The sequence below is a fragment of the Brienomyrus brachyistius genome, chromosome 17, assembly GCF_023856365.1.
Source record: "Brienomyrus brachyistius isolate T26 chromosome 17, BBRACH_0.4, whole genome shotgun sequence".
Classification (NCBI taxonomy): Eukaryota; Metazoa; Chordata; class Actinopteri; order Osteoglossiformes; family Mormyridae; genus Brienomyrus; species Brienomyrus brachyistius.
The window spans coordinates 3,167,130-3,192,322 of NC_064549.1; the positions used below are offsets into that span (position 1 = coordinate 3,167,130).

Here is a 25,193-nt window from a genome sequence, read left to right on the forward strand (position 1 = left end):
GACCACCATGCTGTCATGCCCACTACCCTGAAAGACAAAAATGTGTTACATTAACAAATGTGTTCACTAACAAAGGCTCCCTCCTCCGTATGGGCGAATGATCAGGCATGTTTTGGGCGCTCGTCATAATTACGTCCCCAAGATCAAGGCAGGTGGCCCTTTTAGGTATGAATATAATCATTAACATTCCCGGCACCATGATTTTAATTAACGTCAGGCAATAGATTTTGCTAATTGCACGTTGTAGTTTTAATTGCATTTGAACCCCCCCCCCCCCCCCACATAATTCCCAAAGATCGACAGTATCACGATTCCGGTGAATGGATTTTGTGTGCAGGTGTAGCACAGGCTAGGAACAGCAACAGGTGGCAACATTGTGCTTCCTGGTTATGTCTGTCTGTCTGTCTGTCTGTCTGTCTGTGTGTCTGTCTGTCTGTCTGTCTGTCTGTCTGTCTCTCTGTCTGTCTGTCTCTCTCTCTCTCTCTCTCTCTCTCTCTCTCTCCCTCTCTGTCTTTTCATCTCTTTCATTCCTGCCGCTTTCGCTTTCTCTCCTCTCTTATTCTCTCTTTTCTTCTGTTCCTTTCTGCCTTTCTCTCTCCCTCGTTCTCTCTATCCCGTGCTCCATCTCTTTCTCCTCTTCCTTCCGTCTCTCACATTCTCACGTTTTTCTGTCCCCTGGACAGTCTTCTTATAAGACGCAGTTTGGTCCGATGTGACGGTTCTCAGCCGTAATATTTGTTTATAACTGTTCCCAGCTGTAATAAATGCAGAGCGAGTCGGTTCGTCACACCTGCGTCCCCAGGCTCTGCGTCACTCAGTGTCCTGTTCCCGAACCTCCGTAACAGCCCCACCTCGTGAAAACATGTTTTCCAGAACATTCCATGGCCGAGACAAATTTAAGAAGGACCACTAAAACCTCCATATATCTCTTCCTGTTTTTCCTCCTGGGCACCATTTTTGACTGCCTGCCACCTTTCTTTCGGCAGTTCAGGAAATCTTCCTTCCTCTCCTCCACACTGGCGGCCCATCTGTGATGTCACGCCACATAACCATCTGATAAACAGAGGAATGGCATGCTGTCCCTATTTAAAATTCCTGCTGGCAGGAAAAGACTTTCTCTTTCTTGAATCATAAAATGCTGAACAGAAAATAAATGGTCACTTCTGTTTCATATATATGAAAAATGTGCTTCGCCCAAACCAGATTGCATCTGCTTCTTAATGGAATATCTCCAGCTTCCTGGGCAGTGACAACTCTGTAGCCCCCCCCCCCCCAACACCTTATCTAGGAAGGTTTTATTTGGGAGGCTTCTGTGGCTCAGCGCAGAATGTGTGAAGACGAGTCGATTAGAAACCATGTGGTTTCCGTATCTGGGTTTTTGAGGCTGCGGTGTTTCAGGTGACCCTGAAGGGGTGTCAGCTGAGATGTCAGGTGACTCTGAGGGGGTGTCAGCTGAGATGTCAGGTGACTCTGAAGGGGTGTCAGCTGAGATGTCAGGTGACTCTGAGGGGGTGTCAGCTGAGATGTCAGGTGACTCTGAAGGGGTGTCAGCTGAGATGTCAGGTGACTCTGAAGGGGTGTCAGCTGAGATGTCAGGTGACTCTGAGGGGGTGTCAGCTGAGATGTCAGGTGACTCTGAAGGGGTGTCAGCTGAGATGTCAGGTGACTCTGAAGGGGTGTCAGCTGAGATGTCAGGTGACTCTGAAGGGGTGTCAGCTGACATGTCAGGTGACTCTGAAGGAGTGTCAGCTGACATGTCAGGTGACTCTGAAGTCAGGGTGGGTGTTTGCAGAGTGGGTGTCAGGGTTTGCTGTCCCACGCCAGTGTCTGCGAGGTGATCTCCAGGTTTCTCTTTTGTAGAGCATATAGAAGGTAATAACACCTCCATGCTTCTGAGACATAATAATAGCATTGGCTTCCCACCCCTCCATGCATACATTCCCAGAACAGAGAAGGCACGATCACGGAGAGGCACTATCAGCGCCTGGTGGGTAATCAGCGGGTACAGGATCTGTTAATGAGACACCCGCTGTCTGGCTATTATATATTTTTTCCCTCCTTCCTTTCGATGATTAAAAATGTTCACCAGGTCCTTCTGGTGGGTCTGTGTGCTGTGTGAAGTTTGCTGCTTGTGTGGGTGGGCTCTGCCGCCTGCAAGCTGACTTAAGCCACACGGGGCTGCCTCGGTGAGATCTGATTCATTTCTCGGGTGTGGATAAATGCCTGGCTGGCCTCCCCCGCCCTCTGTGGGGCTGAGATGGTGGCCGGCGCTGATTCAGGACTGAGGATACCAGAATTCTGCATGAAGCAGATGTAGGAAATGCGCTCAACCGCTCCATCTGACAGCTTTGAAAAATAGATTCCTGCAAATTACTGATAAGTGAGCAGGCCAAATGCGCAGACTGCATTAATACCCTTATTTCTGTTCCCAAATGCTTTCTTTTCTGTCAAACAGGCAACTTTAGTGCAGATTCCACAGGCTCCTCTTGGCCTGACACAGAAGTGGGGAAATAAAAATGCGCCGGTAAAAACATTTGGTATCAGCAAAGCTTGCTTACATAATCTAAAAACCAGGCCGACGTTCCACCGCTTGGGTCACTGTGGAGAAGCATGCCAAGGAGACTCATCACTGTCAGAGGCCTTTCACCTGACTGCTGAAGGCACCAGGAGGGCGGGAGGAGTTTTACCCTGCAAGGGTAAATTTCCTATATTCTGTAGGTGACGTGAAGTAACAAGCTGTCTGCAGCGTCCGCCTGTTAGTCAGGGGTGTTTTCACCTCAAGCTGTGCGCAACGATTTTCCTAAATCAATATGGAGATAGAAAATACATCTAATTGTGTCTTAAAGTCCTCCAACATTCAGTTATAATTTGCTGATTTCTTTAGTAGATTTTCAGTGACTCTAAATTAGTTTCAGCTCAGTGTGAAAACTTTTGGCACAAGAAACATGTCAGCTGGAATATTCAGGTGCTCTTTCCTGACAAACTGTGGAGGAGAGCATTCTGGTCCGCGGTTTGTGTATATTTAACTGGGCACCTGTGGAAGTGACAGGATTGATCCCTTTTTTTCACAGAGCTTCGAATTTAATTTAGAAAGGAGAAACAACGGCCACCCGTCGCAAATTGCCAGTCAGCACGGCCGATTTTGTGAAGTCAGATTCAATTTCCATTCCTCTCTCCAGAGCGACACCAATCAACCTAGATAATCCCACATTCTGTGAGGAAGTGAGCAAACACAACTGCCTGGTGGAGAATAACGGCACGGTCCATTAAGCACGCGAGGTCTGGCGCAGTGCTGAGGGGGTCAGGAGGGTGTGGCACGGCTTCCGTGAGGCATCGGCTCCTTTCATTATGCGTGACTTAAGTTTTTCAAGGCAGAGTGTCCTACTGCTCCCAACTTTATTAAAGGCATTTTTCCACTGGGGCTCATGGGAAAGACCAGGCTGTCTGGTCCTGGTCCGTCCTATTTAACCAGCCGGGGAGGTGATGCAGTACATTAGCAGACCCCCGCAGGCACCAGCTTGAGGTGCTCCTGCATTTCTGAGTGGACTCCGTCTGACCTACTGCAAACCTGTGAGAAGAGATGAGAAGACTTGTGTTTGCTTAGGTTTTGGAGCCCCCCCCCCCCCCAGTGCACTGTGAGAGGACTGAGTTTATCGTCCTCCAAGTGATCTGGGATGAACTGTCTCTCTGCTGCACCGAGGGCGAATGGGACGGGCGAATGGGACGGGCGAATGGGACGGGCGAATGGGACAGGCGAATGGGACGGGCGAATGGGACGGGCGAATGGGACGGGCGAATGGGACGGGCGAATGGGACGGGCGAATGGGACAGGCGAATGGGACAGGAGAATGGGACGGGCGAATGGGAGAGGCGAATGGGAGAGGCGAATGGGACAGGCGAATGGGACAGGCGAATGGGAGAGGCGAATGGGAGAGGCGAATGGGACAGGCGAATGGGACAGGCGAATGGGAGAGGCGAATGGGAGAGGCGAATGGGACGGGCGAATGGGACGGGCGAATGGGACGGGCGAATGGGACGGGCGAATGGGACAGGCGAATGGGAGAGGCGAATGGGACGGGCGAATGGGACGGGCGAATGGGAGAGGCGAATGGGACAGGCGAATGGGACAGGCGAATGGGACAGGCGAATGGGAGAGGCGAATGGGACAGGCGAATGGGAGAGGCGAATGGGAGAGGCGAATGGGAGAGGCGAATGGGAGAGGCGAATGGGAGAGGCGAATGGGAGAGGCGAATGGGACAGGCGAATGGGAGAGGCGAATGGGAGAGGCGAATGGGAGAGGCGAATGGGAGAGGCGAATGGGAGAGGCGAATGGGAGAGGCGAATGGGAGAGGCGAATGGGACAGGCGAATGGGAGAGGCGAATGGGAGAGGCGAATGGGAGAGGCGAATGGGAGAGGCGAATGGGAGAGGCGAATGGGAGAGGCGAATGGGAGAGGCGAATGGGATTGCACGATTTATCCCACAGAAACTGCTTCCCCTACCAAGGCAGGTATGCCGACGGAGACTGAACACATCAAACAAAATAGATCTCAAGCTATTAGCGATCAATGGCTACAAAGACAGAGAGGCTTCCAAGGGCTTGGCGGGTTTAAACAGTGGTGTATCCCAGGCCCAAAGTCTAAAAGTATCTGGCTGGGGGGCCCTCAGGTCTGGCTGGGGGGCCCTCGGGTCTGGCTGGGGGGCCCTCGGGTCTGAATGGGGGGTCCTCGGGTCTGGCTGGGGGGCCCTCGGGTTGGCAGCATGTCTCTATCACCATGGAGACCACAGAATGGCTCAGCAGCAATTGCCAGAAAGAATGACTGAATGGGGAAATCGATGGCGGTAAGCTGGGCCACGCAAAGCCGCCGCCCCGTGAGCCAAGAGCCTTTACGCTAAGTGCCCCCACCTCAACGGAAGGCCAGGGCATTGCTAAGCAGACGGCGGGATCTGTGGATTGGGGGGGGGGGGTAAGGCAGTGTGACCATGTGCTCTTGGCTCCCTTGGTCAGAGTGCTGCCCCCCTGCCCCCCCCCCCCTTAACTGGGATTCCCTTGGTGAGAATGGATCAGTCAGATTTCCCTTGATCAGATTGAAGGGAAGGTGTGGACACCGTGGTTTCATTAGAAGGTACAGTATGGCACTCCCCACCCCCCGGAAGACACCCCAAGCCGCTCGCATTCAGACGGTTGTTTGAGCCCAGCTCTCGACATCTCGCCGTGACATAACAGGCTTTGAGGAAGATGGCGGTGAGAGCTGGTCCATCGCTGACCTTCCAGCCCCGTTTCAGTTTGAGAGCCTCCGTTGTCTTGGAAACTAATCGTTTGGACGACCTTGTCAAATGGGGATGAGCAAGAACCGGTTTTAAGATGCCACTGTGGTCAGAGAGATGGAGTGAAAAAGCAGAAAGCAAACTGCTGCCTGAACCTTTCCAGTTTTCATGAGAAAAAGGGCTGAAATAAGAAATAGATGATTGAAAGTCATCCATCTGTCTCTTAACCACACTAGGCTGTGGGTGGGGCTTATGGTAGGTGTACGACATAGATGGGATGCCAGTCCATCAAAGGACACACACACACACACACACACACAGCGGCAGAACACCCAGTAAGTATTCGTCAAAAATAATTTTAAATAAAAGCATGCGTTTCTGCACTGCCTGTGTTGGGCTGGGGGGGGCGCACTCTTCAAGGTCGAACCTGTGACTCACCTCCAGCAAGATCAGATCTGTAACTGTAGGTTGGTCCTGCTTCTGAGGTGCTTTATCATCGTAATTTATGGCGCGTCGCTCGGACAGCTTCTGCGGAAAGCCTCGCTCGCCTGGACAGGAATTCTTTAATGGAATTTATTGAAGCCAGAGCAGTAAGGAAATACAATTAGGCCACTGGTTGCATCTTCCTGAGAGCATTTCCATAATTGCGGAGACCCCTCTGGGCCCCTGCCAGCAGCAGATACCCACTCTGGGTGGTGCTGAGAGCACCAAGGGGGCTGCCTCTTACAGGATCTGCTCCTGGTGCCCACGGATCTCGAGCCTCTAGAGTAAGGAGTGAGCGCGTTCCGCTTGGAACAGAACGCCACCCATCCTCTCAGCTTCAGACGCACCGGCTTCTGTTTATCGCCAGTGTTTTCATTACACATTGGCTGTAAACATTAACCAGACAATAAACCTGTTAGATGGGATCGTGCCCTTGGGGAGATTGTTAGTTAATTTTGGCTCCGATGGGAATTCAAAACCTCTACATTCTGGCGAAGGGAGAAAATACAAATTGCTTTTCTTTATAAATCATCTATTTATTTGCAACCGCAGATGACAGCATATAAGCTCTATACAGTATATATACATAAATGCATAAACAAAAGGTGAAACATTAAGCCATGATTTTGCCTTTGTATGGTGTGTGCTTATGGTACGCAGTAGGAAAAGTGTGCCAGGTCAGTGAAGTGTGTCAGTGAAATGCAGTCCGTGCGCCTTCATCCGGCAGTGCGCACCCCGGACCCCATCCTCCAGCAGTCGGCAAGCAGAATTGCGGACTCGTCAGATCAGTTAGCTAAAGGCAGTGAGGCTGTGTGAGAGCCGCCAGCAGTGACCTACCCAAACCCCACCTCAGGATCGCGTCCTCGATTAGGCCTTTTGGGACAGTAAGGCTCCATGAAACCTTAAGAAGGCCTCCCTCTGTGATGTCAGCTGGGGTGAGCTGCAGTACTGAATGGCAAATATCCGGTCTAGTGATGCTGAAGACCAGCTGTCTATGCGCATCTGGACCAGTGCGGTTCCAGTCGCTTTTATTGTTAGCCAGGTCAATTTTGCATGTCCACACATGTGTCTGCCAGGCTGGGGGACCCTCCTGCTGCCCCGGGGTCTGACAGACCCCGGCAGCGCCTTTGCTACTGCTGCTGTTAGCATACCAGTCAGGCAGCGAAGAGCAGCTCCATCAGATGGCAATTTTCCAGCCGGCTCCTGCCTGTGTGTCGCATTTTGCATTTAATTTCCTGTCCTCTGCTCCCTGTCTCTTAACGGAGCTGACAGGTCTGAATAATAGAGGAAAAGGGTCAAACACTGTACAGGAACTTCATTCACCTCGTTTTTAGCCTCCCGCCACTCATTTTGAGGTAATAATTATTATAATATTTTTCATTTATGCAGCATGCATATCCTTCGTATTGGTCACATATCTTAGTGCAGTGTTGAGTGGAAGGTAAATGATGGGGGGGTGGGGGGGGATGGCTGAGCTGCTACCCCTCTGGCACTAGAGAAGTTGTTTGCAGTGCTGGCCAATCTATTAGGCGACATAGATGGCTGAGGGGACTTAGGCGACTTAGCAAACCAATTTCACTTTGCCTATCGGGGGGGGGGGGTTAGGGTTAGGGGGGGGCTGGCGCCAGCAGAGAAGCTTGCCAGTTGGGCTGGTCGTGTGCAACATGACAGGCAAAGGAGTAGCTGAAAGCATAAACTCCGCAGCAGCTGATCATTGCCTTAAACTCCTGCAGACAGCAGGCAGTGAGCAGTGGCGACGTGCAGTGATGTCGGACCCATCCAGTGGAGGGTCGTCGATGTTAAGCCTGAGGAAGGCCTGCGTTATGCTTTCAGGCTGCCTGCAGAACGCAATAAAAAGGCCTTATTGATTTATTTCAGGCCAAAGAGACACGCAATCTGCTTCTCTCTCCATCTTTAATACATGGTGCTCTTTCCTGTCCACTCTGTCCGCTTTGGCCACTCTTTCATTGAAATGGCTTTTCATAGTAGCACGTGTGTGGTGCTTGGAGCAGGGGGGAAGGCGGTGGGGGGGGGTTTATTTACGTGAGGCCCGTTGACGGGGGTCTTAACCTTGCCTCTGGCACTCATGCCCCTGGCCACCTGGGTCTCCAGCAGCTACCCGAGGTCTGCAGTGAAATCATATTCCAGGAATGACAGATCCCTCCCCCGTCACCATGGAGCTGCAGCTCAGACCTGTGGCCCCATCTTCTGCTCAATGCCATTAATATCAGAGGTGGGCTAATGGGGGGGCATGTAGGAATGAGTCTCTGATCAGCGGCATTGAGCTCAAGCCAAAGATAGAACTTGAGGCTTGAACCAGCAGATGTCGCTAAGGAGACTTCGGCCCGTTAGCATTAGCAACAGGTTAAAGGAAAATGCGATCGCAGAATTCCCCGCCCCGGTCTGTGAAGAGCGAGCGCAATGCCTGCACCATTAGCATGCGGCCTCTGTCACTCCTCTGGCTTGCCTGGACGCCCACGTGCAAGCCTACAGCCCCTCCCCTCTCCTTTAACAACAGCCTGCACATCTGCGTGGGTCACATGCACACGCCCTGACAAACGGGGAAGTGCGGTGGGAACAGAGACGCTGCTATTCACAAGACTGGATTTTTGCAGTTAGATCCAGTTATACCAACAATAGGCCGATGTCAAAGCTAGACAATTTTCATATATGAGAAGCTTCCAGATGAGCTAATGTTTGTTTTGTTTTATTCCTTGTAAAGGCCATTAAAGGTTATATAAATTAACACTTGCATATTTATAACAGTTGAGTTTGTGTAACTGATGTTTGCTCGGACAGGATGGAGATGCCCTTCCAGAATCTCTCGTCCGGTCTGTGTCCCTTCCTTGTAATTTTCTGTTTCAGCTGGTAGTAAACGTGTCTCTTTGGGTTTTGGTGTTAATGTCTCCTGCATTTCACATCCTCTGTGCTTCTGTGTGTTGTGAGCTTTAAAGCTCTGGCAGCCTATGGAACTGCCCCCTTACTCTCCTGGACCATCCAGCCATGACCCCCCCGGCCCCAGTCTCAGAGGAAGTTGTTAGCTGGCAGAGGTGTTTGTCCTGGTTCTCCCGGTTCACGCTCCTTCTTTTTTCAGTGGGGTCTTTATTCCATCCGTTCCAGGCGCGTCCTTGAATACCTTTCACTTGCCTGTTATTCAAAGTCCGAATGGGGACTTAACTTGAAATGGATGCAGTTGACTTGTATTAAAAATAAAAGTAACCAAGCGAAAACGTGTGTATCGACGCACAGTCCCTGCTGGAAAATGTAGCGTGTCGGCGGGCTGACCTTTAAAGTGCGCGCCGCTGTTTGCTGCCCGTGCTGGAGCCCGCCAGGTCCCGCCAGGTCCCGCCAGGTCCCGCTGCTCCCCGCGGCGGCTCGCTCGGCTCGCTCCTCTCCTCCTGCGCCATTAACAGCCTGTAAATCATGCCGTCCAAAGGCATGTTGCCTCCTCCGCCCGACAGCTGTCTTTCTCTCGCTGCCATTTTCTGCACCTCCCCACCGCCCCCCATGTGATGCTCTATTCCTCTGGTGCACTTGAGTCAGCAGTGCGTCTCGCTGCGGCCGTTTGGGAAATTGAGAATTCCAGCTTCTGACTGGGCCACATGCTAATGTGACTATCTGTGTATTTTTGCGCAACCTTCCATTAGAAGGAATAGATGGAGTAATATTTGATGTTTTCCGGGGGAAAACTCCCTGCGTTCCAGTAGCATTTACATACGATTAAAAAGGTGTGTTTCTGTGTAACTTCTAACAGAAGAGCTGAGCTAAGTCATCTCAGTCCTTCTCAGCCACTCCTGAAACTGGATATTTGAAGTGAGCTGTGGGAATGTCAGGTGTCTCTATATGGGTATTCAAGCCTGAGGCAAATGAATGTACAAGCAGGGCTTTGACCAGAATCATGTGGCTTCTTGTTAACCAACCCTTTCTGTGTTGCTGGGGAGCACGAGACAAACCAAGGGTGTTTGAAGTAAGCTTCTTGTCCTTGATTGCTATGGCAACCTCATAGCGCCTATTATATGCGCCGTTTCCTCAAAAAGACCTTCTTGATATTGGGGGATTGTGGGAGGTAAGAGCATGGGGAAGAGTGTCAGCCTTATCTTCTCCAAATTCCTTGTGTCGGTAGTCTGAGTGACGACGGTTTATGTCAGGGGCGGACAGTCTGTTCCAGGGGCGGATGGTCTATGCCAGAGGCGGACAGTCTGTTCCAGGGGCGGACAGTATGTTCCAGGGGCGGACAGTCTATACCAGAGGCGGGCAGTCTGTTCCAGAGGCGGACGGTCTGTTCCAGGGTCATACGGTCTGTTCCAGGGGCGGATGGTCTATGCCAGAGGCGGACGGTCTGTTCCAGGGGCGGACAGTATGTTCCAGGGGCGGATGGTCTATGCCAGAGGCGGGCAGTCTGTTCCAGGGTCATACGGTCTATACCAGAGGCGGACGGTCTATGCCAGAGGCGGACGGTCTGTTCCAGGGGCGGACGGTCTATACCAGAGGCGGACGGTCTGTTCCAGGGGCGGACGGTCTATGCCAGAGGCGGGCAGTCTGTTCCAGAGGCGGACGGTCTGTTCCAGGGTCATACGGTCTGTTCCAGGGGCGGATGGTCTATGCCAGAGGCGGACGGTCTGTTCCAGGGGCAGACGGTCTGTGCTAGAGGTGAACCGTCTGTTCCAGGGTCAGACGGTCTTTGCCAGGGGCAGACGGTCTTTGCCAGGGGCAGACGGTCTTTGCCAGGGCTACTGAAATGGCGGAGTCTGGACTCCCTAGCCCCCCCCCCGTGACACATTGGCTTGAACCTGCTGGACACATGGTTCTGGATTTTGCAAATAGGCTGCTATGAATGCGGTTTACAAGGCCTACAAGTGAAGGAACTCATGTGAAGGCTTTTAGAATAGAAGCCAACTGGCTGCAGGGAACCAGTCTGATTTGAATGTCCCATAAGTATGGTTCATTCTGCTTAATTCTGATGACCTGCATTGCTTGGTAATAAATAATTGCCATAATGGGAGACAGTATAAAGTAAAGATGTGATCCAATTGTTACACAGTACTAAGAGTAATAATATATAATTTTGGGGCTGCAGTGTTTACTGCAAACATACAAAACAAGATATTTATGACTTTCACTGTCATTCAGTCTTTTAGATGTACCTAAGGGGACTGCAGAGGCTCAACACATTCCTCTGTACTGCTGAGAGCAGAAGCAGAACATCAGAGAAGGCCTGGCAAGTGAGCCAAGCTCCTAACATGCAAAGTTCATGGCTTTGGGACGTGTCGAGGGTTCTTGTGTTTTGCAATGATTGGTCTAAGTGTGATCTTCAGTATTCAGTGTGTACTGTGTGTTCAGTGTGTGTCTCCAAAATCTACAGCCTGCTCTTCACCACGGTGCCCTAATTGCACTCTTGCTGTCTGGTATACTCCAGTGTCTACGCTCTCTCAGTCTATAGGATCTACAATCTGCCTTTCATCATACTACATGATCTATACTCCTGCTGTCTGGTATACTCCAGTGTCTACGCTCTCTCAGTCTATAGGATCTACAATCTGCCTTTCATCATACTACATGATCTATACTCCTGCTGTCTGGTATACTCCAGCGTCTACGCTCTCTCAGTCTATAGGATCTACAATCTGCCTTTCATCATATTACACGATCTATACTCCTGCTGTCTGGTATACTCCAGCGTCTACACTCTCTCAGTCTATAGGATCTACAATCTGCCTTTCATCATACTACACGATCTATACTCCTGCTGTCTGGTATACTCCAGCGTCTACGCTCTCTCAGTCTATAGGATCTACAATCTGCCTTTCATCATACTACATGATCTATACTCCTGCTGTCTGGTATACTTCACTGCCTATGCTCTGGCTGTATTCTACAGTGCATGTGTCTCCAGTGTTTATATGCTACTGGAGATGCAGCCCTGTTGGAATAACATCCAAGGGCCACAGCATCTGTCCTGGAGAAGCTGGGAAACACAGGCAGTCCGTGGTGTTCTTGAATATGTGTGACCCGTGTGTGTATATGTGTGTGTCATTCTGCTGAGGGCATCAGTCTAGATGCTGGTACTGCCAATGATATGCACTGGCAGCTCTCAGACGCGTTCAGATTGGGCCCAGAATTGTTGCCCGATTCCCCCACAACTGTAAAATCATTGAGGAAAACTGTTCAAAAGGAGCGGCTCCAGCAAAACGTATAGCTTTGTTACTTGGACCAATAAGCAAAGCAGACCCCCCCAAATGAAAACAAAGCCGACCCCCCTACCATGTCGATCACTATGTGCAGTGAAGATATTAGTGATTGTGGTGCATCTGTGATCCACGGAGGATTGGTCTGGCCTACTTGAGTGGGCAGATCTAAGCATAGCTGGCTGGCACCCTGTGAATAGCTTGATGAAGACGAGGTAAAGATGTCTCAATATCATTAAGAGGAGGAGGAATGCCGTGTGGCATTCTGGGATTACTCGTTATCTCTCTGGCTTGGCAGCTGGCTCCCTGCCGTTAATAGGACAGCTCTGCCCAGGGCCTTATTATTTGATGTTGAATGAGGTATTTGTGTGTATAAACCACTAAGAAAAATGAGCCTGCAGGTTTTCCATCCACTGTTTTACTGTCAGTAACAGGCTTGAGTTAATAAAACTGGAGTAAAGCTGCTTAACCTTGCTGGATGCAAGACAAATGGATAATTAGGGTGTTTTTGCAACAAAAAAAAAAGATGGATGCAAGCCAGACTCGGGCATAAGGATGGGCATCGAGAGCCTTCAACAGTAAGTGCCCGTCCAACAGGTGGCACCAGAGCAGCGGCACTGACTGGTGCGGATGCTGGCAGATTGGGGGAAATTGAAACTGGGGGGCATACCTGTTATCCTTCAGAGCTCCTGTTCCCATCACAAAAACACTCGGCGCCACTCGTCTGAAGGCGCGTGGCTTTATCAGACATGCCTGTTGTCATGGAGTCTCTCGTTTCCTAGGGGGGAGGCAAGGGGGGGCAGGGGACTTGTGGCTGCTGTTGTGACATCCAGCCCCCTCTGACATTTCAGTCCCCCTCGCTGCGTTAATTAGCAGAAAAGGTTAATAAACCCAATGGGCAGCTGAGGTTTTATGAGTTTTATTTATTCAAGTGCCAATATACGTCACCCCCTCCCCCTTCAGACCCCCATTGAGCTAGTTGTGTTTCTACCTTTATACATTTGCTCATCTGAAAGTCGATGTAAGCGTGAGCGATTTGGGGGTATTTAACCATGAATGATAATCGCTGAGTGTGGCGGAGGTGAAAACCCTCCCTCACATTTCTTGTCAGTGCTCGACTTGGTATATTTACCAGCATGCGGCTGCACCTTGACACCAGTAACGCAGAACGGCAAATACCACTCCACTGCAATTACCGCGAGACTCCGTTCAAAGCCGTGCGCTGCCTGTGCCGTCGCCTTAATTACGCTGTTTAGATTAGAGTGATGCATGATAAATCCATACCGTAGGCGCGCCGCGTCTTATGAAATATCGACTGTGATCGGTATCACGACGCACAGCCATGCAGGGATCTGCCCTGTGAAGGTGAAACCAGTTCCGACCATTTCATATGGGGGAAGAATATGAAGATTTCAGGGGAGATTAGGTCCTCTTATCGTTTTCTTTGAGGGCTCTTCCTCTCGTCTCTCTTCTTTCCTTGCCGAATCCCTTTGCCTCATTGCTCCTCCCTATCTGACGCTTCTCTGCCAGAGTCTGCAGGTGAACCTGCTTATCACACTTGGTCTTTCTCTCCCGCTCTCTTTCCCTCTGCATGTTCATACCTATTTATCTCCAGTCATATGTCGATGGGCAACGCGAGGGGAGCTAAACCCAGTTATCACGATGGCGGAATGCCCGTCCGTGATGTGGCGCCCACACCAAGCATGGAAAACATGGAGATGCCTGCTAATCTAACCACACCGAAGCTTGCAGTGCACTGCTGCATTCCCCATCTTTTAGATACTGACTGGAAACTTGGACGGTATTAAGGTAACAGGCTGTTCTGAAATCTGTGTGGTTTTCCATGCCTTTCTAAAGGGCAGTCTGGTTCATTTTAGTTACGAAACCAGCAAACTAAAGTAGCCGTTTGAGGTGGGTTGTATTTCATGCCTCGGTCCGCTAGAGGGGTGATAGCGCAGTGTAGCACCCAGTGATCAGCGCAGTTGTTTCTGTATGCAGCATTATTTAAAAAATGGCGAGCGAAAGTCCTGCCCTCTTCTCTGGTGGAAATCCAGTGAAAACTGCTTGCTGTTGTTTTCAAGTGTAGCCCGTAAATACGTGTGTGTCTGTGTAACATGTGCAGCATCCGAGCAAACAGTCAGCAAATATTCAGCACAGCAGGGAACACGGTCACCTTGCAGCTCTCACAGCTGAAGCCAAACAAAGTCCACATGCTTTGGATCCAGCAAAAAACCTTGATTAGATTGGTGTCTTGAACACGCTAAACCAAAGGTCATGCACCTTCATTTGAATTCTGTTCACATTGTTGAAATTGTTTTGTTTATTAAATGTGTATTGTAACTGTAGAAGCCATTCATTTAATTTGTCTTTTAAGTCAATTCAATTATTTTGTAGATCTGAATAATAATTATTTTTAGATGTTTATAAAAAAGAAAGAAAAAAGAGAAAGAAAAAGAAAAAAAAATATGTTTGTAATGTATTTTATAATATAGCTGTAATATAGTTTATTGTTCATTTACCATTCAATTATATCCTGTTTAAATTCAATTCAGTTGTTTTGTAAAATGTTTGTACAAGACCATTTGTAATAAAATGGCCTTGAGTAAATTAATCGATAAATTTGATCAATGAGACAACTGATTAATTGACAAATAAACAATTGAGGCAATTATTCTACTCGGCAACAGCCCCACCTGAAAAGCCTTGCTTTTGAAAATACCGTAAAAATACCGTATGGCTGGAAGGTATGAAAAAATAGGTACCGCCCGAGTCTAGCTGACTGTTCTTTGACCTGTTTGGTTACTCTAAAATAAGGAGCAGCCATATTACAACACACCTGGCTTCCCAAAAAAATCATTCACCGAAGTTGCAACCTCATAATCATGACCTTTTTCCTTTTCTCTCTCGCTCTCTCTCTCTCTCAAGAAAGATCAGAACAGTTTTTTCATTCTGAAAATGTACTTTTTGTCTATGGTCAGATTTAAAAACTTCACTTCGGGGACCCCCACGGTCCACCCTGCTGAGAAATTTGCATTCAGAGCAGGAGAATGTGGCTGCAAAGTGCAGTTAATAAGACATCTGTCCGGGATCAGCAGCGTGAGTAAATCCACTGGTGAGATGCTCCCTGCCGGAGATTAGCGTCCGCAGACACGAGCGCAGAGCGGCTGAATAGACAGAGAAGCTGTCGCCATGGCAGTGTCTGGTTCGGGGAGATAACTCAGCAAGAAAGGAAGGGGTTCGCATCATGTAAATCCACACCATGCCAGTATAACTGCCTTCTTACAAATACCATCGTTTCCCCAGTAATGGATGCTGCATGAATTAGGAGCCCTAAATGTGGGCCCTCAAAAGCTACTGGTGGCAGTAAGTGACTAGGACCCTGATTGAAACTTTTGAGCATCTGATAATGAGCGTGAAGTGGGTTATTGTTTGCTTGTTTCCGTATTTATTTACGGTCTGTCCGCCACAGCTTCCTCGCAGCGCGCACTTCTCCTCCGTTACCACGGCGGCTGACATGGACCCGCTTCTCTGCTTAGGGCGACTTTCTCGCCCCCATCCGCTGCTCCACTTACCGCTGTCTCTGAAATGCAGAGGATGGCGAAGTTTGCTTTTTGTTGGCTTTCAGTTCTTCCCACCTTGCCGCATCCCACCGGCCGGGATCAACGTCACTGACAGAGAGAGAGGGGGGACAGAGAGACCCGCTGCCTTTGCTTTGACTCTGGCTGGTCCCTCAGGTCGTCCCTCAGGTGGAGCTCATGTGAGGCTCAGAGCCTCTTTATTCTGAGATGGATGGTGCCTAAAGGTGCCCGCGGCCCCCCCGGCCATCGTGCTGCGCTGAGATCTCTGCAGCGATGCGATGAGGCGCTGCGATGATTTTACCTCCTGCTTCTGGGACACCTCCCGCCTGACCTTTTCATGCTCTTCCGGTAAGTGCTCTCCCCACTGCAGCTTTCCTGCTGAGCTGCTGAAGTAGCAAAGCACCTGAAGTGAAAGGTGGCACGTTTATCCCCACAGGGAGAGTTTGCGGAGGAGTCTGGCCCCGTGCTGTGACTTGACCGGCGGCGTGCAAACGCAAGCCCCCAAGGGACGAATCCCGTGGGGCTTCTGGATAGTTTGGTCGCCCCCCAGGAGACCCGTGCGGACGTCCCTCTCTGTGCTGATAGGGCAGGAGCTTCTCAGAGTTTGGGTCACTTTGTAGCCATATGCAGTAGGCAGACATGTCCTGTTTCTACTCCAGTCCAGGGACAGGACACCGGCAGCTCTGTAATGGACGAACACGGCTGCCGTGTGCAAGGGCAGCGCTAGAGATTTTGGCCCCCATGAAAGCATATCACATTGGGCCCCCAACCCACATCAATCCAATTATATTCCAATTTTTTTTATGGTTTGTGGAATCGTCCTAACCTCTCCCTCATTATGGCTCCCCTGCCCCTGTGAAGTCTTTCCCCATATGAATGGTCATTAAGTACATTCTTCCAGCACAAATAAGCCTTTAGTATGTCAGCCCCCTGTGTGCTGATGATTGTTATCTTTCCATCCGTGTGTCAGCCAGCTGATTAGTCTCCATCATCCAATCCGTCATCCAATTAAGGGTGTTCTGCTGCTTTCGCCGTGTTTTGGGATGAAAGCGTTGACACTGGTCATGTTTGCTTGTTGTCCTTTAGTTCTCTGCTGCATTATTGGCTGACAAACAGCTAAGGCTCCTCATTTAGGAGCCTCGGTATCCATGACGATCCCCCGCTCGACGCGTCATAAGCGTAATTGTGCCGTTGGGGCCCTGGGGCTCTGTGAAGCTGGCAGCCCCCCCGTCTGCCTTTCTCAGGCTTCATCATGCCAGTGTGTCAGGGCCCCGCGTGGGAGACGTGCCCCACGGCAGCCGCACGCTATTTCCGGAGCAGTGGGGACGACAGTCACAGTGAAACCGCGGGCAGACGCTCGTGTCGCTCGCGTTATCAGACGTTCTTTGGAATCTGTTTACTGTGCCAATGCTATGGGAGAGACTCAATTTCATCCCGGCTTCTGCCTGGCAGGCAGGACCCATCTGATAACCACTCTCAGTCTAGTGAGCAGGAGCGATTATGGGTTTGGCCAGCCCAGGTTCAGCGGAAGAGTGGTTTGGCCCAGGGCAACATGCCGGGCAGGTCGCTGGGACTATCGGGTCCTGCCAGTATTATCTTACAGTTTAATTAATTTTTAGTAATGGTGTTGAGGACCCACAGAAGATGGCCTGCTTTTTCTCTCTACTGCAGCTCATTGTAGGTTAGGGTCTTGCAGATCATTGAAAGCCCCATTTGAAAATGGCAAATTGAATTTCCTTTTATCCTCCTTTGAGTAGGAGGGCTATTGTGTCCCCAAAATAATCCTCCGTAGAATATGAGAGGGTCTTTTTTTCATACCATATGAAAGAATCGCACCCCCCACAGATATAGCTAATTTTCCCCTTTCGGCTCCATGTTTGCATTAGCGTGTGGTCGCTAATACTTGGCGATGCTGCTCCGTGGCGCTAAATCGCAATGCCGATCCAGGCTGGTTCTCCCACATTTCATGGGACTGAGCTCTCGCCCCCGCTGTGCCTTTCGAGCGCCCCTCGCCCTGCGTGAGACCGTGGCCCGGGCGGCGGTCAATCTGTCAATGCATCTCATTCAGCTCCATCCTCATCGCTATGGCAACGATGCGGCCGGCTGCTTCTATACGGATGGTTTCCTGGACAGCAGTTAAAAACACAATGTGGGAGTCAGTAAGGTCAGTTGTCAGAGTTCAGAGTTCACACATGTGTCAGGGTCTGGTAGGCACCACGCGTGTACTTTAAAGCTTAAATAACAAAGCTTTTATGGTGGGGGTGGGTTGACATTTTCTACAATCCCATGAAATGGTCCATTTGCTGGTGTGCGGTAATGTGGAATACACATCTGTAATTTTCATATTTTTTGCCTTTTTTCCCCAGGATGCTTTGCTCCGGCTCGCCTCTATCACCGAAGCCAGTTCCCTGCGGGATGTCATTAAGGAGGTTCTGGAGGCCGTTCTACCCAAAGTTGTACGTACCCTCCTTACGGTCTACCCGTACGGCTCCGCCCCTCTGTGCATTTGAAACTGTGGCTTCTGTGTGTCGTTTCATTGCTAGACAGCTGACTCATTGTAGAGCTTAGCAAAGCTAGCTGGTGGATTATGAGAATATAGTGCTTCTGGATTCCGGAGTTGTGTTTGGGACGAGCTCCAGGACATTAGGACATTAGGTAGGGAGGAATCATCTGGTAACTACTGGGTAGGTGAAAGTAAGTTCTAGCATGTTGCACGAGATTTGAGTGAGTCTCTCACGTGGAAGTTCATGTCTACTGTATGTTCTTCAAATGTGTGATTCTTTCATTATTCTGATGTTGGACGTCCTCACAAACCCTGCACTTTTCTGCTCATCTGTAGCCGAACATGTGCAGGACCTAATTTGATGAAGTTCTGGGGATGTTTGTAGGACTGATATTTCATTGGCACCCAGGTTTCTTCTCTGTGGGCTGACAGATCAGTCCCCTTTCAGCAGCCTGGTTCTCCTTCTTGAGAAGTCTGATAAATTAAAAGTCCCATGTGCGGCTTCCCTGCCTCGCGTTCTCCTGCAAATGGACACCTCAGCAACCGAGCTGGGAAGTTGCAGCCATGTCACGCACACACATGCATGTGCGCATACACACACACACACACACGCACACACGCACACACGCACACACACACACACACACACACACACACACACAGGCTTTGGGGGCTTCATTCAACCACACACTTGTAAGCTGATTACCGGGTGGCCCAGGAACTTATGGAGAACTTGCACATCTGACCTTGCGGGGAGGTTAGGAGCCCCACCCCCACCAATCCTCATTATACTGCTTGCCGTTTCGCTGCCTTTACCCATGTTAGGAGTGGAAAAAGAGGTAAAATATTACATTTTCTGACAAATGTGGAGGCTTAAGAGTAAAAATAGAGAGGACTGCTTGTGCTCCAGCTGGAACGGATCTCTGCTCATTATTCTCATCACCGGCGTCATTTTGTCAGCAGGGGGCGCTGGGGTCACCGCTCTTGGCATGGGTTATTTAAGGAGTGGCCCAAGCGGGTGGATTTAGTGGGCTTGTAGCACCTCCCACGGGGACAGTCCATGAGGCAAAAGAGCCAGGAGCTGCATCCCCCGGCCTTGGGTCAAATTAAAGACCACGCCTACATGGTGCATATGGTGGACACTGCACCTTCATATCCAGGTCAGGGACTGTGCGTTCCAGCTAAATGGACACTTTGTGTTTGACGTCTATGACCGGGAAGGGTAGGTGGGGGCGTGAAGTCAAAGGGTGGTGTCCCAGGAAACTGTAACGCATGGGTTAACGTCCCTGGTCCAGTTATAAGTATCTCAGAAGGTCATAGTTGGATGGAAAAGTGAGACCTGCTACACGTCGCACAAGCCCATGCCAAGCAAATCCGATAAGCTGCATCACTTCAGTTTCAGATCAGTACACAGAGGGCCGCTGCAGTTGGAGCTTCTTGTTTTTCCGTGTAATTACCACGGGTGCCGCTTCTCGCTTTCTGCGGCTTTCCGCATAGTTAAAGTAATATTCATGTAGACGGCATTGTGTTTGTTCCCGTGTGATGCTACTCAGTGTTCATGGTGGATTTGCGTGTGTGATGCTGCTTCGTCTCTCCCCGTTCTTGGTCGTCACGGTAACCTGAAACATACCTCTGTCACAGGAGAGCGTGTTCATCTACCTTCTGGATGTGGAGAGCGGTCGGCTGCTGTGTGACAACCCGCCCCACGCTCTGCTGGCTGAGGGGAAGCTCAGGTGAGGATGCTCCTCTGTCTCCTGCAAAGGAGGTGAAAGGTGTCGCGGTCAGTACAGCAGCTGGGGCTGTGGTTAAGCCCTCGTACTGCTTCTGGTCCCTGGGCTCATGGGCAGAGTGGTCACCGGATGCATCGCAACAAAGGGTGACCTGGGGTTTGGAATCCACTCCGTGTGGTTTCTCTCTCCAGGCCAGTATCACTCTCAATGACACCAATAGCTTTCATGTGATGGCTGTCTTAAGTAATCAAACTGACAATCTGTGATGGAGTTTTGAGGAATGATCCCATCTGAAATCAGCCTATTGTAAACTACTGGAAGCTAACTAAACAATAATCAGTGACTGCTGAAAAACTACAGCTGGATAACCATTAAATGACTACTGCATGCTACCTGAGTGGCAGTTAAGTGACTATAGAATGACTACTTAACGGCTATGGCATATTGACTGAATAACCATTAAGCAAGTAGTCAGTGGTTGCCGCCTTTCTCCGAGCTGCTGGTAATAGTGGGTCCTTCCTGCATCTCGCCTGGAGAAGCCCGCCAGACTGTCTTCTGTCCCGGTGCGGTTGAGCACCACTACAACAGACGGCCAGAGAACAAGTGAGATAGAGCGAAATGGGTCCGAAAGGAGAGTTAGACGTAATTCCACTGCACCTCTGCTCTTCTCATGGCCCCCGTTGGTACATCTGTCTTAATTAGCTGAACAACAGATCCATACATTAAGTGAAGCCACTGCAAAGCAGCCCACCCCCATTATGACATTAGTACACAGATGGACATGGTAGGTAAGACAAACAAGACGTGACGTTGTAAGACGTGTGCAGATTGACTTGGACAGACAAGACTAAGCATAGCTACACAGAAGGGACACATTTATCTAGCGGTTTTCAGGGAGGGAGGGGGGTCTCCTTTTTAATTTCTCCTTTTCTATTAATCTAAAACGCGAAAAACTCAACAATTCCTCCTTTCCCACCTGTGCTGGCAGTAGGAACCAGTCCCTGCCAGCCCATCAGGTTACAGTCGCACATTCTTTTATTCAGGAAGAAATTTGGGAGGGGTGCATTTCTGTAGCATTTTCTTGGTGGACTTCCATTCTGAGCTCTAATCTCACACTGAAAAGAAACTCATTTCAGAGTTTGACATGTTCGGCACCGGGTGCGGTTTGCCGAATGACAGTGACATCGGCATGTTCGGCGCCGGGTGCGGTTTGCCGAATGACAGTGACATCGGCATGTTCGGCACCGGGTGCGGTTTGCCGAATGACAGTGACATCGGCATGTTCGGCGCCGGATGCGGTTTGCCGAATGACAGTGACATCGGCATGTTCGGCACCGGGTGCGGTTTGCCGAATGACAGTGACATCGGCATGTTCGGCGCCGGGTGCGGTTTGCCGAATGACAGTGACATCGACATGTTCGGCACCAGGTGCGGTTTGCCGAATGACAGTGACATCGGCATGTTCGGCGCCGGGTGCGGTTTGCCGAATGACAGTGACATCGACATGTTCGGCACCGGGTGCGGTTTGCTGAATGACAGTGACATCGACATGTTCGGCACCAGGTGCGGTTTGCCGAAGACAGAGCCGTTGGGATGGCAGCAGCAACAAGTCTTTGTGACTAATTTGAGCAGCGGCACTGCCATCCCATCAGGGTACTGCGGTCATTGCCTTTTCCCGTTTGCGGAACCTTCCGGGAACTCAGTGGAGATATTTCCACTCGAGTCATCCAGTGAGTTAGCCTTGCTTTTTTTGCCGTGGTGAGATGTAACCCCGGAGTACGGAGAATAACTCAATATTAGCAATGCCTTAAGGAATACTCACTTCCCTGTTTAAAACTCTTATACACAAGATTCCTGCCTTTCATGTGTTTTAAGAACGATTCTCAAGCTTCTAAAATGAAAGAATTAAGATAAGTAAAAATAGTGTGAGTGATGTTCCGTGTTGTTTCACAGTCTCCTTTCAGGCTCCACCTGTTTACACTGAATAGCATCTAAAGGATTAACTGCTAAGAAGTTAAAGGAAATAAGTGTCTCTGAAATTCGCAGTTTTTTCGAGGAGCGGACGGCTTTCGGCAAGAAGTACTTCACAGGAAATACCCTCGAAGAGCGTGTAAATGCACGCATGCGTGTGCCTGTCTGTCGTCTGAGAGGAATAGAGCCCAACCGGGCCCCATCCTTTGATGTTCCATTTCCCAGTCGATTCAAGAGCCCTGCATTTAGCAGTCAGTCTGCAAGGTACCGAGATGAAAACCCAGATGGTTGAGTTTTATCTAAAACTCCTTGAAGATGCCGTATTCTGTCAACAATCCACCACTGCTTCAAGCTGAACTGAGTCGGGATTAAAGTCTAGTTTGTGCTGGTTTTCCCTCATCCATTCATGTAGGACTGACTTCCAATATACGGCATTACCGAACTGGCTGACTCTTGACACCCGGCTCTCCGGCAGGACCCTGGGGTCCAAGGTTTCACAAGTGGGTGCTGAAGGAAGATCTCAGCTACATTGTAGTGGACTTTTATGATCCTTCTGAAGGATGAAAAAGAATAAGACCCATTCTTTCTGAGGGGGGATCTGGATGTACTTGGTGTACCGTGTCTCCTGCATTTTTGACAAAATGAGCTATAATGATTGCTATAATTCTCACTCATTTCCATTCCAAGCCATCGTCTGTGCTGTTTTGCAGCTGTGGGTTTTTAGCAAAATAATAAGAAGAACTGGATCGTTTTAAAAAAACGAAAATAGGATTTGAATACCTTTACTGGGATGTTCACATGGAGATGTGCCAGTGTGGGCCGGCGGCACCGGCGGGCGCGAAGCTCCCGTCCATTTGCATGTAAATAACACATTAACATCTAAGGAGCATCGGCAGCAGAATGGAAACGCGAGGCAGGGCCTCCTGTCATCACATCTGCTGCACCATTGTGTTCATGCTTTTCAAAGGGGTGCCGGTGTCCAGCGCATCCAGCGAACATAGAGACGCCATTTCCATAATGCCGGTGTTCATCGAACCACAGTGAAGAGCTTCACTCTTTGATCTCCTAAAAAGAACATAGTAGGGTCATGGTGTTAAGCTCTGATTTCTCCCAGACTATGTGTTTGTGGCACGTTGATGCTGGAGAGGTGTCCTGCTAAAATGGCAGGCCGACCTGCTTACGTTTCCATCGTTTTCCTTCCTGGTGCACCGGAACTCCACCTCGCATATTGATGTGAGGGGTGTCTGCGGTGGTTCTCTCTGTTCTGTGTGGTGGAGGCATGAGGCGTTTATTCTGGAGATCCCGAGTCTCTACGACTTTTTTGGAAAGTTGGATGTGGAAACCCCATCTCTCTCAGCTAATTGGCTGCCTCGTTGGGGACAGGTTCTTTGATTGGTTTGTATTGGTTAAAGACGCAGTGTCTAGCTGAACTGAAGTCCAGCAGACTGAAGTTGTCAGTTGAGTCGAGGCTGTGTGAGTCTGGCCCAGATGCCTGAGTGATGATGAGGGCCGTGCAGTTTGCCACAAGGCCAACACCAAGGCCTTTCACCAATTCCCACTGCAAGCAGCGGATCCCTGATGGCGCCGAATCTATTTCCAAGTGGGGGCTTCAGCCAGACCATTCTGAGGGTCCATCCTGAATTGCCTCGCCAGAGAGAGATTGACTCCATTAGTGGCTAATTAGCATGGATGGAGTGCGGCTCTTATGTAACTCGAACTAGTAGTAGAACAGCTTAATGGAGAATGTTCTGCAGTGCATTGAAGCCTCATCCTTGGTGAATTACAGAGACGTGTGGGATGCGGGTTGTTATAGGAGCCCGCAGATCGCTGCTTCAGATCTGCACACGCGCCCGCTGACGGCAGCCTAGCAACACAAAGTCTCTCTTTTCATGTTGAGTGTTTTCAACTTCATGAAAACAGGAGAGTGAAACACACATTCTGCACTCTTGTGACTTCATAGCAGCTCCATTACTGACTGCCGAAATAGAATCTCCATGAAGTTGCGAAAAAACCCAGATGGCTTCCATATTCCTTTCTGATATGTAGCCATTCATCTGGGCATTTTGCAGGACGTCTGTGGTCTCCAAGCTGAACAATGGAGGGTCAGAACCTCAATGCCCAGCTCAGCTAACAGAACCGCATCCACCCTTTGGTGCCCGTGCGACTGCACTTGCACCACCACCCTTTCTTAGGATAAGAACAGTAGAAGAGCATGGGTCACTGATTGCTACTCTCAGAGATCTACTGTATCCATACTGGGCAGAAGTCCTTCCTCACCCAACCAACCCTCACCTTCCTGTCCCATCATACTGGAGTCTTGGCTCTTCTCAGTGAAGAACCAGACTCCAGAAGAGGGGCACATCTGGGCACTACCCCGAGTGAGGTACTGAGAGTCTGACTCAGACGCCACGGCTTTCGGCACCTCGCTGGAAGGGCAGCATTTTGGCTCGTCTCCTGCACAGAGACTGTTGTCTTTTTCATTAGCGTACAAGCGATCTCCCTGCCAGGGGGCGCGACGCCCCAACACGTCTGCTTTTCAGTTCGGGATCTCATTCCCCTGAAGGCTGCGTGGCACCAGACAAAATCTCATCAATTCGGATAGCTACAAAAACAGTAGGTTATAGTGCAAGATATGAATAAACAGGCAGATTAATAGTTCAAATTGCTGTAAGCGCGTTTGCTGGCGTGTCCCCGGAGATTCGCTGTGCGCTGATTTCCCTTCCCGCCAAGCTCTTAATTAATTCCACTCTATTGAACTGTTGATTGAATTGAGACCATGACCAGACATATCTTAACTTGATTAATTCTGTTTGAGAGATTTTTGCAGGTGTGTTTGCTCTGATAAAACATAAAAGTAAATCTCATTTTGGCTTTTGCCATTTTTTTTTTTACTGCTCCTTAAAATTATGTGTGAAACCTAATGAATAATTTTGATTAATTAATGATTAGGCCTGCTTATTTCCAAGCCCCTGAATAATTAGGTAACTGTACTGCTAAAGAATCCTGCAATTTGTTTTAGTTAATAATCAAAGGAACCTGTTTCTCCTTTTTATTCTCTCTGTGACAAACACAAGGTCTGTAGCTGATAAATATTTTTAATTTTCTACAGCTAACTGTATGAACTACCACCAGCAAGCTGTCAGGGATAATGGCAGCGAATATGACCCAGCTAACAATTCTAGTTCATTTTTCTGTGTTGTCATTAATATTGTAAGAGATGCACTTTTGCTTGGTCTCACTGCTCCGGTATCAGGAAGCTGAAATTGATCAGTGTGTAGAAGAGCAGCATGACACCACGAGTGACGTTACAACTTTCTGCTTAAATCTGAGGTGTCAGCATGAGCGCGGGGGGGTGAAGTGACACGGGTCTTGAAGCAAGACCTCCTCGGACTCCTCTCATTTGATACGCTGCTGCCCTGCGGCATCCCGGCATCCCAGTGGCCACAGGAAGCCGCCTGCATCCCAATCCTAGCGGC

At 49.7% G+C, this 25,193-nt stretch overlaps 1 protein-coding gene across 3 annotated transcripts in view; it reads left to right on the forward strand.

The window, feature by feature from the left end:
* LOC125712246 (cGMP-dependent 3',5'-cyclic phosphodiesterase) overlaps window positions 1-25,193 on the forward strand; it is a 120,878-nt gene that overhangs the window by 67,089 nt on the left and 28,596 nt on the right. For all 3 annotated transcript variants that reach the window (XM_048982106.1, XM_048982108.1, XM_048982107.1), the window contains exons 3-4: window positions 17,880-17,969; window positions 19,658-19,749. In XM_048982106.1, coding sequence (XP_048838063.1) covers window positions 17,880-17,969; window positions 19,658-19,749 — 182 coding nt within the window. The remainder of the gene's footprint in view (window positions 1-17,879; window positions 17,970-19,657; window positions 19,750-25,193) is intronic.